Source organism: Gadus morhua, chromosome 19 (assembly GCF_902167405.1).
Source record: "Gadus morhua chromosome 19, gadMor3.0, whole genome shotgun sequence".
In the NCBI taxonomy this organism is placed as follows: Eukaryota; Metazoa; Chordata; class Actinopteri; order Gadiformes; family Gadidae; genus Gadus; species Gadus morhua.
The window spans coordinates 8,251,304-8,266,563 of record NC_044066.1 but is presented as its reverse complement, the minus strand read 5'-3'; the positions used below and the strand labels follow the sequence as shown (position 1 = coordinate 8,266,563).

Below are 15,260 nucleotides of genomic sequence, written 5' to 3'. Positions count from 1 at the left end.
TTCAACCTGGAGGTTTGATGGTGGAGGATGAAGTGTGAGACATATTGTTGTACTGTGTGCTGGACGGTTCGGTGTTGTAAAAACTGAAGCCATTCATTCATAAGTAGTGTCATGTATAAACTCCCCATTCTCGCCCTGAGCTCATGTTGACGTTTGCACTATTCTTCACACACGCTGGGAGAAGTGTGACGTTGTGATAGAGTGACAGAATAACATTGTCTGTATCTGATAGAACATAACAACCACACCTTGTTTTCATTCATGAATTTAAGCCTATTTCAGTTTTGGTCTTGTTAGGTTCTCTGTTGCTCTCTTGTCAGAGCAGGACATTAACACTTGCACCTGCATTTTTTTATTACAAATTTGAATAAAAGCATCTGACAAGTCGCATGTACATTATTATTATTCTATTTTTCAACAGCAACACTGTGTAAACGGGAATGAAGATCATTCACAATATCTGGCTATATTGTGTGACTTACATTGGTTTTTACATTGGTACGTGCTGCAAAAGAAATCCCTGTTATCACATTTGACTCATCTGAGAGTAGAGATGGCGGCAGAGGATGTGGCCTTTGGTTGTCAATAAGTGAGACTCATGCTATTCTGTGATAGTGGCTTTGTGACATCCAGCTTTCCTTAGGCTAACAGTGTGCTAGCTAGTTAATCCATGGTGGACTGTGGAGTCAAAGGGCCCCTGTTTTACAACAACGTCCCTACATCTACCGCCCTGTTCAATGTTCGCTATAAGCTAGAGGGGACACAGTATCGGCCTGTGGTTGAGCAGGGGGAAAGAAGCAGTATGGCGTTGAATGCTACTACAGCGTCATTAAAGGGGACATTGAGTGTGAATGTTCTTGTTGAATCACAACCATTGCACTTGCTTTATTTGTGACTGTACGGCTGATTACGTAGATCTCCAGTGTTCTTTTACACTGTTGTATCCTCAGTCCAAATCTGCTTCGGAGGATGCTTTAGGCCACTTCTCTGCCTTACTTCTGCGCATTGTTGAGATGGCGATTGAGGAGAACATATAGAGATTTAGGATGACGGGGTGATTGGAATCCCCATTAAAGCAGCATATAGAACCCATCCCAGTTATGAGGATGATCACACGTTTGAAGTCATTTTGTAGTCACAAAATGTTTCTAAAAATGAAGATGAATTTCACTAGATTTTGTCCCATGTCATGGTGAACCCCATAGATTTCTATTCAATATGAAACCATGACATATTGTGATAGGCGGAATTAATTTTTCCTATGTGCCAACCATTGTTTTCTGTTTATTTTCGTGTTTGTTTGGTGATCATGTTTCAAACACACACACACACGCACGCACGCACGCACGCACGCGCGCGCGCGCACACACACACACGCCAAGAGACTTTCGCTCGTAGTTCACCCTTTTGTAAAAAGGGTGAACTACGAGCGAACCTGTCGGTGAATACGTCTGCTCCCAACATCTAACACAGCCATTGTCCCTGATCGGTTTTCACTACCCCCCCTACTCCAGATGCAGCCACCAAACCAAAACACACTCGGGCCTTATATGGACAATATGTTTGTTCTGCCATTGGCTCACTGAATGAGGACACAAAAGAGATGAAGGTAGAGAAGCACATCTCTGATCATACACTTTGCTTGCATTTGGCCATTGAATGTCAAAGACTTGACCATACATTATTATGATAAGTCTATCAATCTAAAAGATTATTCAGGCCAGTTCTCTCTCTTTCGTTGAACATAGCACACTGTGGTTTTCCGTTTACCATCACAACCTGTTTAGGAAATGCTTTACGATATAAGAAGATGCCCATCTCTCAGCGGATATAAATTTTACTCTGTGTTTTATATTTTTTCATGTTTCTTTTTCAGTACCTTGGTTGCATAGAAGTGCTACGGTCAATGAGGTCCCTGGATTTCACAACCAGATCACAAATAACACGGTAGGACTCACTCCTTCAGCGGCCTCTGAGGTCTGCTCAGTCATTTACGTTCAGAGACCGACAACAGGTTTTAGTGTAGTTAGAACAACACATGATATTATCATGATGATAATGATTTAGGAAGATTCAAGATTCAAACTAATTTCATGCCATATACAATTATTTTAGATACATATTTTAGACTAAAATGTAAATTTTTAAAGGACATGCAGTCACCCTAAAATGTTCGTAACCAATCTTGTATATCACAGAAGCAAGAGGTGGATTGGGTTGAGATGAATAAACTAGTTTTAAAAAATGGATCGGGATCAATACGGTTCTTATGAATCAACACTGCATGCGGTAGTATGCTCTTGTCAACATACATGTCTTCTGTGAGAAGAAATATTCTTTAGGTAATCGACCGCTTCTGCACAGAGAGGCCAAAGCAAACAGCAAATCGTTTCTGTCACATCAATGTTTCTGCATGACTTCCCGGAGCAAGTCTAGTGTCTAGTGTCAGGACTAGCGAGCGGCGACATATTGTGCTGGATTACTGGAGCCATCCTGGTATTAACCTCAGGGCTACACAGTGCTAGCATGAGGGACTCAACCCATGAGGCAACTAAAGACTAGAGAATAGAGAACGAAAGAAAAGAGTAGGCTACTACTTCTCATCCAGTTGATACTATTCGCTGCTGTCAACTTTTCTGTATTTTTCTCAATGAGGTACTGTAATGCGTCTGGCCCGGTGGGTTATTGGCTCAGTGTATAACAAAATAATAAAACCAACTATTAGACTTACATAACCCCTAGGTGTGGTTATGTCTCTCTCTCTCTCTCTCTCTCTCTCTCTCTCTCTCTCTCTCTCTCTCTCTCTCTCTCTCTCTCTCTCTCTCTCTCTCTCTCTCTCTCTCTCTCTCTCTCTCTCTCTCTCTCTCTCTCTCTCTCTCTCTCTCTCTCTCTCTCTCTCTCTCCGGCCCTTCCTTCCTTCCTGTCTGCAGGGAGGCCATCAGCCTGGTATGCGAGGCGGTTCCAGGGACAAAAGGAGCCCCGCGGAAGAGAAAGGTACGGGGGAGTGAGGGAGGCAGTGGGGGAGGGGAGAAGGTAGGGAGAGAGAAAGAGTGGGTGAGAGAGGGAGAGAAGGCTGGGGAAGGGGAGGTAGGAAGGCATGGTGACGTGTGGATCTTGGTCAGCAATGCTCTTAATTGAGACACACTCAATGTTTTGAGCGTGTGATTGTGTGTGTGCGTGTGTGTGTGAGTGTGCGTGACTGGCTGCATTCGTATACACGCGTCTACTTATGTGCGGATATGTGCGGATTGGTCTATCTCTCTATTTCTTAGAAATGAGATTCAAAGAAGGAAGGAGACAGGGGAGACAGGCAGATAGAACGAGGAAGAGAGAGAGGGGGAGGAGAGAGAGGGGCAGAGAGAGAGAGATGGGGAGGGAGAGAGTGAGATGGGGAGGAGGGAGAGGGGCAGAGAGAGAGAGGGAGAGAGAGAGGGGGAGGAGAGGGAGGGGCAGAGAGAGAGAGATGGGGAGGGAGAGAGTGAGATGGGGAGGAGAGAGAGGGGCAGAGAGAGAGAGCGAGGAAGAGAGAGAGGGGGAGGAGAGAGAGGGGCAGAGAGAGAGTGAGGGAGAGAGAAATGGGGGAGGGAGAGAGAGAGTGACCAAGAGAGAGAGAGATGGGGAGGGAGAGAGTGAGAGGGGGGGAGAGAGCGAGGGGGAGAAAATGATGGGGGAGGGAGAGAGAATGGCAGAGAGAGAGTGAGGGAGAGAGAGATGGGGAGGGAGAGAGAGAGCGAGCAAGAGAGGTATTGGCCTCAGTGTGCGTGGGCATAGCTTTAGCCCACGATGCATTGCACACTTCGTGCAGCACTCAGTGACTCATGTAGTGCAGAATATCAGCAAGGCTGTGTGCATGTGCGCCTGTGTGTGTGTTAGTGTGTCCTCGAGTGCATGTTTGTGTGATTGTGCGTGTGTGTTTGTGTGTGTGTGGGTGTGTGTTATTGTGCGTTTGAGTGTGTGTCTCTGTTGATTATGTGTGTGCCCATGTTAAGGGTGTGTGTTTGTGCATGTCTGTCTCTATGTTTAGGATGTGTTTGTGTGTGTGATGAAAACACACATTAATGTACGGTGTGAAACTAAGCATTTCTGTGCTAGCCGTTCCCGGTTTAAATGCAGGAGAGATCGCATGCGTCACATAGTCAGTGCTGACCGGCTCCTCACAGATAAATGATCTGTGAGATGAAATGGGATGTGATTGTAACTGCATGACTAATATCCTCAGATCCAAATGATACCCTACCTGTATGTAATGGGTGTGGCCGATACACAGTATATCAAGCAAAAAGAGCCAAGTGTATGTTTGAGGGCAGGGAAATATTGGAAGCATGAATGAATGCCCTTGTATTGACGGACAGCGTAAGAACGTTTATATCTGCCGTACACTATAATGCTTTTCTTTTAAATTAGATTTCTTCATGAAAGATCTCAGGATTTTATCTGTCAAGAACAAATGGGATTAAAAATAGTTAAGAACAACAGCGAGACCTAATAAAAACTGTCTTTCACATATATTTTTAGCATTTTTCCTAAACCGGGCCTCCTGAGATCCTTATGATAGATCAAGTGGCGGGCCGTGGTGTGGATGCTGAACATCACTTAATAATAATAGAACAAAATGTAACGTTTACCTCTGTTTCTGCCTGTGCCCTGCAGCCTCCTTCCAAAGCCCTGTCCAACATCCTGGGGAAGAGCAACCTCCAGTTTGCCGGCATGTCCATCAACCTCAACATCTCCACCAGCAGCCTGAACCTGATGACCCCCGACTCCAAGCAGGTCAGTCAGGGGACTCGTGCTTGAAAGGGAGTACAAGTAAAACTTCTCCCCTAAAAGATGACTACAGTAAAAATGAAAATAACCGCTCTAGAAATCTACTCAAGTTAAAATTAAAAAGTACCTGGTTGATAAATGACTCTTACTTTCCATTATGATCATTGTTAGGGTTAGAGGGTTGGTGTTTATTTTGACCTTGCTTGAATAACTGAATTGACATTCTAACTTTGTGTCCATCGTTTTTTCGATGACAGCACACACAGTTCCCGATCAATGCGCTACAAATCCAAAATGAACGACAACATTTGAAATAGAACACACTACAAATCTCAAGCACCACAGAAGACTGTTTTAATGTACGCTGATTAAGTAGAGTAAAAAATAATAATAAAAAATAATCATGTTAAAAAACCCCATTCCTTAAATAAACGGCCACTGGCGCACATTGAGACATCGTGTTGTGCCCTTCACAGATCATCGCAAACCACCATATGCAGTCCATCTCCTTTGCATCGGGCGGGGACCCAGTAAGTGATGTTTACGCTTTCAAGCTTAGTTTTTTCACTGAGAGAGTAAGGTCATATGTTTCCATCGAGCTGTTTAAAATATCTGTTTCCTAACAATCGTTTTTGCTTTCTTGGCCTCGCTTCAGGACACGACAGATTACGTTGCCTACGTCGCCAAGGACCCGGTTAATCGAAGAGGTAGTGGACCGTGCCTCCCAGTGTACCAGCTAGGGGTTAATAAACTGTTCAAATGGAAACACACAGATGACCAGTGCTCCCAGGCCACCTCATAACTCCTCTCCCCTTGGGCCTCCTCTTTCTTCCATAACACACACTCAGATCATTTGATTTGTATGTATTTGTATATGAGTTTGTGCATACATTTGTTTTTATTAATTTGACTTACTTGCTATCTACTCTATTTTAAAACAAACTCATAAAAGCTTTTAAAATAAAATGTTTTTTTATAATTATACTACTATACTACAACTTTACTTTGTAATTATTTGTATATCATTAAGTTAGGGACCTGTATCCAGTGACATAGTGACATAATATACTAACTAGGTGTTGTATCAATAACCTAGTGACCTGTATACACTGACCTAGTGACACAATACTAACTAGGTGTTGCATCAATAACCTAGTGACCTGTATACAGTGACATAATACAAACTAGTTATTGTATCAATAACCTAGTGACCTGTATACACTGACCTAGTGACACAATACTAACTAGGTGTTGCATCATTTACCTAGTGACCTGAATCCGGCGACACAGTTTGCTGACCAGGTGTTTCACAGTGGCGAGTCAGAGGCTTCATGGTGTCGTGTTTCCTCCCCTGGGCAGCGTGTCATATCCTGGAGTGCTCCGACAGTCTGGCCCAGGACGTGATCAGCAGCATCGGACAGGCCTTCGACCTGCGCTTCCAGCAGTACCTTCAGTGTCCCTCCAGCAAGCCCTCTTCAACGCACGACAGGTGAGCAGACATATGACCTAGTTAGCACAAAAACAGGGTTGAAGAATAGGCCTGAAAACCACATGAGCCTGTTGTGACAGGAAAGAGACTGCAGTACCTTGCTTGGGCACCAGGGCCGGTGCTAGACCGTAGAGGCAGTGTAGGGGTGAATGGAGCTAAAAGCTCTAAAATGAGAATCTCTGTCTATTTCTGCTGTGCATGGGCTACTCACTGCTACTGTGAGGATAACATATGCGGTTGTTGTGATTACACCATTATTTGTTAACACACAATTGATGGATGTGATTTGATTTGATGTGTTGCTAATGCAGTTATTGTAAGGAGATGTGAGCATTGACAGTATGTGCATATAATGTATCGTGAGAAAGGGGCAGGCAGTAACACAAAAAAAAGTATGCCCGTCACCAAGACACTGACCTTCCTGTGAATGGTGAGTCACCCTCTTCTAAAGAAATGCTGTCTGACTTCTCAGGAAAGTTCGATCTGTATGTTGCGATCAACGTCATTTTTTTAATCCTTGAAGAAAGGGCAGATTTCTCAGGCTGATTGTTGTGACCTACTCGTACTACTATGTTATTGCAAAACCTCTGGGTGAAATCTGCACAGAGCCTTGGCGGAAAACTAGAAACGATAACGACAGAGAGTCAGGCCTTGTTTCCTGTTTCATAAGAGAGATATTCTACCGAAGAGAATGTTGGATTAAGCTTTCAGAAGGAGATTTTAATAAATGTATCTCTACATCGGCCAGACTACACACCGACGCATGTATCTTTGCTAGTTTGCACCCGGCGCGAAGCCGATTTCCCCCTGCAGCAATCCTGCGCCTCTAATCTTGCGCCCTGAGAGGCGTGTTGGCGAAAAGCAGAGGCGTGTTCCGGCGCAAATGATACATGGTGCTATCTTACAGATCAATAAAGCAGTTGCGCAACTGACCAACAAATATCGGGTCTAAGTGCACTAGCGGATAGCGCAGTTGGTGATGCTATTTTGACGTACCATGGCAGGTCGGAACCGCAACATTCTTTCCATAGGGGCTGCATGAATGAACACTGTAGTAGGCTATGCCATGTGTTAAAATAAAAATAATAAACTCGAGCAAATAATAATAATAATAAACTCTAGCAAAGTAGGCTATATCCCAGCCTTCCAAAACAAAATCTCGTTTTAGGGTAAATGATAACGTTGGTTAAATTATTTGGGAAAGAACAGCGGTACTAAGTTGTATTTAAATCAATGCATCTGCAAACACCGTACAGCAAACACATATTTTCTTGACACAGACATCGTGTACAAGCCCATAACTTTTAGGATTGATGAGTATTATTTTGTGAGAAAACATAGTTTTACCGCGAGTGAGTGTTAAAAAGAATGAATGAATGCAGGCGCGCGTGTGTGCATCCATCTGTTTAAACACACGCAAGCTAAACACGTAACGCATAATACAGTCCATGGCAATGTACACTAATGGGGGGACATATGCATATTAGGAACACAAGTCGATAACGATAATGTATACAATACTGGTAAGAAACTATGTTTGTTAATGTATTGCCTTATATCATTAAATAAAACCACAGTTGCAATCATATGTGTGTTAAGTTTTCCTTACCGAAATGTACATGACGACTCATTATTTCGGAAGTTGTAGAAGAAAACGCTATTCCATGTGTATATTGGGGCATATTATTTGGCCATAAACTGAGCTATTTGAGTTTGAAATTAATGTGGTCATGCATCTGTCTCATCGGAGACTGTAAACGCACCAAAATATCAACTCGTCAGGTTCAAATGCGCTCATGGCTCTTAAAGGGGATGGGAGATGGCACTCTCATTGGTTTATTGCACGTTACGCCCAAACCACACCTACGGGTAATTAGGCTACTTCAGGGCAACCCTTTTCAGATTTGCGTCGGGCGCAAGAGTCATTTATCCGCCGGTATGATAGCAACAGCGGCAGAGCCCCGCTCACAAAGCTACCTCATTTTGGGCTGCTCGCTTGCGCTTCAGACCGTGGAAACAGGGCCCTCGGTGTTGTAGCGCTCACGAGCAGCGATGTGGAGGTTAACAACAGGTGGCTGTGTGACTCCTCAGGGTGCTGAACATGGAGGAGTTCCCGTGGACGGAGGAGGAGGAGGAGCCGGCGGAGCACCCTTACTACAACAACATCCCCGGGAAGATGCCCCCACCCGGGGGCTTCATCGACTCCAGACTGGCCGGCCAGGGCGGGGCGTCTGACGGAGGCCAGGTCAGATTGCACCCCTGGTTCTGATGTCAATGCTTTGTTTCGGGGATGCATTAGAATCACTCAATATTCAGTTTCCATTTTTGCGTTGTCGTCGTGGATTTGATTGATTGATCAAAGCCAATATTGAGACTATAATGCTCTGTTATACAAAGGCATGGACCTTTAGTTTGGCCATGTGCCATTCATGAGCAGGTAGGAATTAGTTATCTTAGCTCAAGGATGAGTGGCAGGTAGACTTAGATATATTTGGCTGGGAAGCACTACATCAGTGGTTCTCAGACCATATTTTGCGAATGTACCCCCTTTAAAGATATCTTCTCTCGTCTGAAAGTTTTCTCTTACTGTGAAATTGTGAAGTCAACACTTTTGTACCGAGATGTCTTTGGCGGTTGGCTCGCTGCACGCGACTGTGGGCTGATTTCAATAACATTCGTCCTTACTTACCGATATAACAACACAAAATGTTAATCATTTCATCTGTTCCGAGTACCCCTGAGAAACAGGGCTCTAAACCATGATGTCATTGTGGTCAGCAGACGGGCTCCGGCTCCGTGGACCCCGCGTACTATCAGGGACGCCACTGTGGAGAGAGCTGGGGCGAGGAGAAGACCCCCTCGCTCGTCAGTCAAGGTAGGACCACGTCTACTGAGATCCTGGAGTGTTGACCCTGCTCACAGAGGCTAATAAGCTACCCCCGTCTGAGCAGGAAAACTAGGGTTTTAACATCTGGTCCCGCGGCGTGCGTGTCTAGGGTCGACGGACACATACAGCCTCCCGGAGACTAAGGGCCAGGCGTCTAAGGCGGGGGAGATGCCCACGTACGTAAACACCCAGCAGATCGACGCCCAGGTGCTGGCCGTGCTGCAGGCGGAGGCGGACCACGCCTCGGACGCCAAGATCAGCCCGCAGAAGGACCTCTTTGACATGAGTACGCCTGGGTCAGGGGACTGGTTAGGACCTGTTTGACAGGAGTACGCCTGGGTCAGGGGACTGGTTAGGACCCGTTTGACCAGAGTACGTCCTGGTTAGGAGACATTAGGTGAACAGTTAGGACCTGTTTGACATGAGTATGTCCTGGTTAGGTCATGTGACTGGTTAGGACCATGGACCTATTAAAGAAAGGCCAGCGGGCTAAAACATGGCCCCCCATTCATTCCTATGAAAACTGCTCAATGGCACAGGGCAACATCAAGGAGAGATTTGCTTCTGCGTCATGGGCGCCTTGCCACGCCCTAGTGCATGACGTGCCGGATGCAGAAATATTCTCGTTAACTAGCATTGTTAGCATTGTAGCATCATAAGCGAGAGGTCTGAGCGAGCGCAGTCGCATTGTTTACCGACCATGGAAGTATAAGTTAATAAACCCCCGATGATTTTCTATATGTGATCTTTAAATTACACTCCTCCTGCTATCTGAACAACAATTAGTTTGACAATTATTATGCAGGGCCGAAACAACATTTGTTTCACTATGACTCCTTTCAGCTGCCTACCCCTCCCTCTCCTGCAAAAAATACATAAATAAAATAAAACGCTTGAGATGGCGTTAGGAAAAGAGAAAACTTACATTTTATTAGTACATGGTATAAAGATAATTATGAGCCTTTGATTGATATCCATATTATCTTTGCGGAGACACAATCCTGTTCCCCACTTGGAGTGAACGGAGATATCTACTTCTGGGACTCCATGAATTGAGGGACCCGTCCACAGCCCGCTAAAACAGCTGCATACCAGGCTTGGCCGCTGAGCACTGGTGGATTGTGGCAGTATGCACTGTTCCTGGGGGCTTGGTTAGGACCTGATTGACATGAGTACGTCCTGGTTAGGTCATGTGAATGGTTAGGACTTGTTTGGCATAAGACCATAGACTTGACACCTGACTTGGACTTGTGACCAAAGACTTGACCTGGTCTTGCCAAAAATGACTTACGAGCATATTTGATACATTCCTGTTTGTTTGACATTGATACATTTTGTCTTGTTTTAAGTTACTTTGGATATACAAATAGCTGTATATAAATATGTACTGTAGTTTTGATTTGGCCATTTGTGACAGCTGTTGGGAAGAGGCTTTAGAAGTCAAACTATTTAAAGGTTTAACAGTCTCAAAGGAAAATAACAGAACAACTAAAACCTTTTAGCAATGTGTCACAGTCTTATCCTCTTCAATCGAGTGCTTCAATCCTAGAACTTATCCAAAGAGTCCAAAATTGGACGTTGAGCATACTTAAAAATACCTTGTGTTGTGGCAATTTCTTTATGAGATATTGCTTGTAGGACAGATGAGAATTCAAAATGCTAAAAAAAGCCCACAATAGTTGTAGACGATTAACCTATTTTAGTGTATACATATACACTAGTCTCCTCTCTAGCAGAGTGAGCCCAGAATACAGTTTCAGACAGTCTTTTAACACAGTGTCCCACGCTCCCGGCAAGGATACATCATATATGTTGTATCATATGTTGACATGTATGTTGACATCCAGGGGGTTTCTGGTATAGATAAGGGGGTCTGGGGACCGGTTCCCCCCAGGGAGAAGGTGAACATGGGGGACTAGGTAACACCAGTTAACACACGGGGTGGCCAGATCACACAACCTGAGGAAAACAGAGCTTCATCTATTAAAAGCGTAAACAACTTACCGACGTTCCTTCCGACCCTATCCCTGTTCCGTACCAGAGCCCTTCGAGGACGCCATCCACTCCCAGCCGCCGCCCTGCCACCCCGGGGCGGGCCAGCCGCTGCCCCCGGCCTGCTGCTCCGCCGCGGCGCTCCACAAGGCCTCCTCGGTGGACAACTGCAGCCCCCTGCTGGCGCGCGCCGTGGCCCCCCGGGGCCAGGAGGAGCTGGGGGGCCAGGCCTGGTACCACGGCCAGATGAGCCGGCGGGACGCCGAGAAGCTGCTGCGGGACGACGGGGACTTCCTGGTGCGCAAGAGCACCACCAACCCGGGTTCCTACGTGCTGACGGGCATGCACCACGGGCTGGCCAAGCACCTGCTGCTGGTGGACCCCGAGGGGACGGTAAGAGCGGCCGCCGTCTGTTCTGAGATCCCCGTCAGTGAGTCATCGTCAGGCGGGTGCCCGTTTTCTTTTTCGTGTTCCATCCTCCCTCTTGGATGTGCCTCGGTGACTCTGGGATTAGGATGCTGTTTGTTTGTGGCTCGTGTTGCGTCGTTGCCCTTGGTAAAGGGGAAACGTCACACGTGGCTATTTTCTAATACTGCTTTATGAACTATTACTGATTCAAACGCACTTCATGACGTTAAGTGTGTCTGTGAATGGCCTGACTTCACGGAAAAAGAATTGATGTCACAGTCTGTCAGACCCTGCGTACGAAGCAGCGAGCGCTCATGGTTTAAAATAGCCGGGTGACGGTTCACCTTTGATCACTTTGTATTGCTCCGTACAGTACTCAGATTGTACCTTCTGTGATAGTTATTTTTAACTAATTTACTGTTGTGTTGTTAACTTGTCAAGCACTTCCCATTGCTATTTTGAACCAAAAGTATTCTACAAATAAAGATGGGTTTGATTCTTTCATCGAACCCAGTGGTTTTCAAATTGTGGGAGTGGCCAAAATAAAGTAGTTTTTTACATGCCTATATGCCTTGTTTGTGTACTTTATATTTTGAACGTATGTTTGAAGACCGGATGGGGGATTCGTTTAGCGCAGGAGGTTCCCAGACCATCTCTGTGTTGTGCATTGTGAATCGATACACATTATTCCCCTTTTAAGGGGAATAATATTTTTGGTAGAATAGGAGCCACTTCAGCACTATCAAGTAGTTTAGTACATTTGTTTTGTACTGTGTCTAATAATTGCCATCTTTTCTTGTTTTGGAAAAAAGGTAAGGACAAAAGACCACATATTTGACAGCATCAACCACCTGATTGGACACCATCGCGATAACAGTCTGCCAATCGTATCGGCCGGAAGTGAACTGTGTCTCAAACAGCCGGTCGGGAGGAAATAGCGACTCTATAACAGACCCGGAGTCTACGAACAATAGAAACCGTCAACTTGAAACTTGAAGATTACATTGAACAGAGAAGATGTGATATTTTGTTTGATGGCTCAATGGGTTTTGGGGAGGGGATGCAAAAACAGCCCGCAGTTCTTCAATGGAGGCTTTGGACGAAGCAGGATTGTTTGAGATAAAAATGATTTATAGAACTGTTATTATTTTGTTGTGAAGACTGAAATGCTATATTTTTGAAAAGATATATAGGTGCATTTGGACATAATATGTTGATTTGGCGTTTTGAGATTTAAAGAAAAAAACTCAAGCAACTGTTCTTGTAGTTTTGGTGAAACGCAATTCAAACCTCAAAGAGGTGGGGGAAGAGTATTTTAGAATAAAAAAACAAACCCAATTTCTTTTTTTTTCTGTCAAGCACAACCACGTTTTTACAGGTACTGTTGGCTAAGAGTTTGAAAAAATATACTGAAATTGTTTGAAAAACCTACTGTTTGTATCAAAACTATTTTAGGACAAAAAAAATCTCCTTTAAGCCCAGCAATAGTGCAAACAGCTCAATGAATCAGTCACTATATCCAATCGTTTTTTTGGTTTTATCGGGGAGTAGTTGAGAATGTTGCTTTGCAGTATTAGTCACAAAGTGTTGGGGATGGTACACCAACATCCTTCATAGTGCTGTCAATGGCTTTAAAGATTAACAACGTTTTTCTGTTTTTTAAATGAAGTACTCTCTTGTGTCACTACGGTCGCATGACTTGAAAAATGTGTTCACGTGGACATTGTTCATAAACCTTGATGCCCTTTTTCTCCTGAAGAGGTGCCTGCGTATGCTCACACTGTAAAATATCTATGCTTTCAAAGGATAATTCTTTCTCGATTGGTTTTTATCTGGATTGTTTTCAATAGGTGTGTAGTAAATAATTCATTTTTTTTCTCGGGGCTTGAGTCATGCAAATGGATGTTTTCACGCATCCCTAATTAGCATTTCTGGCTTTATCGTGACGTTTTAAAAGAAGAGTTTATGATTTGATGAATGGTCACAAAGGAATAGCACAATCTGAAACCTTAGATCATCTGTGTGAGTCGCACCGTGACGACTCACGCCAATGTGTTCAGCAGTGATTTACAATATATACTAAAGAGACTGATTTAGACAAATCTTGTTGATTATTTCACTTTGTGCGCCCTCAATTAAGAATGTTGAATATTAGATCACTTTCACTTAAAGTTGTAAAAAGAAATATGGATTAGAAATGGTTATTTTGTTATTGTTTTTTTACTTGATTTAGTGTGTGAATATCTTCTATTGGCATCCCCAAATTGATAATGTTTATTATCTTGCTTTAACCCCCTTTCTTCTTACGTTTAAAAAGTCAAAAATTTAAGCAGTATTGTTTCTGGTTATATTTGACTTCCATCTTTGGAACGACCTCAATCTTGACCAACAATGTGTTGATTGAAACGCATCGTGCACATTAGGAAACTGTAACTGTAGTTTGACTAAACATGGGGTGCCCTTTGGAATGAGCTTGCAATGTGTTATTCAACAATTCATTTTCCTTCAACCATTCATTCAACCAATTTTGAGGACAGTTTTATTTTTCTCATGCTTTATACCAATATGAATTAGGTATTGAGTTTAATATGCACTGGACAAGTAAAATTGAACCAAAATCGGTGTGTGTGTTCAATACGTTTGACAAGACAGATGCAATGTTCTTTAATGTACCTGTATTTTGCTGCAAGATAAAGTGTACGTGCATCACCCAAAAAAACTAAATGACACATCTTCAGAGGGATTACACTATTTTGAGATTACTTATATGAACTATTTCCACACAATCTTAACACCTTACACCTGGCTAAAGTTTCCTCCTGAGAGGGGAATGTTCCTAAAAGGTTCCTTTAGAGGAAAGTTCCTTCAATGTTCCTTAGAGCAAAGTTTATTCAGAGGAAAATTCCCTCAGGATCCTTGCAAGAAAGTTCCTTCAATGATCCTCAGAGGACAGTTACTTCAGAGTTCCTTAGAGGAAAGTTCCTTCAATGACCCTTGAGGAAGGTTACTTAGAGATCCTTAGAGGAAAGTTCCTTTAAGGATACTTAAAGAAAGCGTACTTCAGAGTTTCTTAGAGTTAAGTTCCTTTGAGGATCTTTAGAGGATGGTTACTTCAGAGCTCCTTAGAGGAAAGTTCCTTCAGGGATACTTAGAGGAAGGTTGCTTCAAAGTTCCTTAGAGTAAAGTTCCTTTGAGGGTCTTTAGAGGAGAGTTCCTTTGGGATCCTCCTTAGAGAATAAATCCTTCAGAGGAAAATTCCTTCAACGATCGTTAAAATGTATTCACAGAAAATGAGAGGAAAGTTCCTTCAATATTCCTTAGAGGAAGGTAATTTGTGTTTGTGATAGAGCCCTACACTGGGCTGCTCCTCTTACGTTTTGTTAACTAGAAACCACTGTAACCACAGTTACGATCAATAGAATATATTTTCTAGAAAACGAGAACACAAGCTCAACTAACTCCTTGGTGACAGCTGTCAATCAGACCCCTGACGAGAGCCATGGCCTGATGCCAACACACTTCGGTCTATTTAGATTGATGCCTATTTTTATGAAGAACATAGCATTTATACACATATATATATATATATATATATATATATATATATATATATATATATATATATATATATATATATATATATATATACATATATATACACACTGTATATATGTATAAATGCAAGGTTTGAAATAGGAATGAAGTATCTTGCAGGACCAA

General features: G+C 43.4%; 1 protein-coding gene across 8 annotated transcripts in view; it reads left to right on the top strand.

Moving 5' to 3' along the window:
- shc3 (SHC (Src homology 2 domain containing) transforming protein 3) overlaps positions 1-14,158 on the top strand; it is a 23,039-nt gene extending 8,881 nt beyond the window's left edge. For 7 of the 8 annotated variants that reach the window (XM_030342308.1, XM_030342305.1, XM_030342303.1 and 4 more), the window contains 11 exons: positions 1,877-1,947; positions 2,931-2,994; positions 4,651-4,770; positions 5,241-5,294; positions 5,408-5,471; positions 6,124-6,253; positions 8,345-8,498; positions 9,035-9,128; positions 9,250-9,426; positions 11,182-11,525; positions 12,353-14,158. In XM_030342308.1, the coding sequence (XP_030198168.1) occupies positions 1,877-1,947; positions 2,931-2,994; positions 4,651-4,770; positions 5,241-5,294; positions 5,408-5,471; positions 6,124-6,253; positions 8,345-8,498; positions 9,035-9,128; positions 9,250-9,426; positions 11,182-11,525; positions 12,353-12,478 (1,398 nt within the window). In that variant the 3' untranslated portion in view covers positions 12,479-14,158. The remainder of the gene's footprint in view (positions 1-1,876; positions 1,948-2,930; positions 2,995-4,650; positions 4,771-5,240; positions 5,295-5,407; positions 5,472-6,123; positions 6,254-8,344; positions 8,499-9,034; positions 9,129-9,249; positions 9,427-11,181; positions 11,526-12,352) is intronic. The other variant, XM_030342311.1, reaches the window with a different exon arrangement.
- Positions 14,159-15,260: the final 1,102 nt, after the last annotated feature.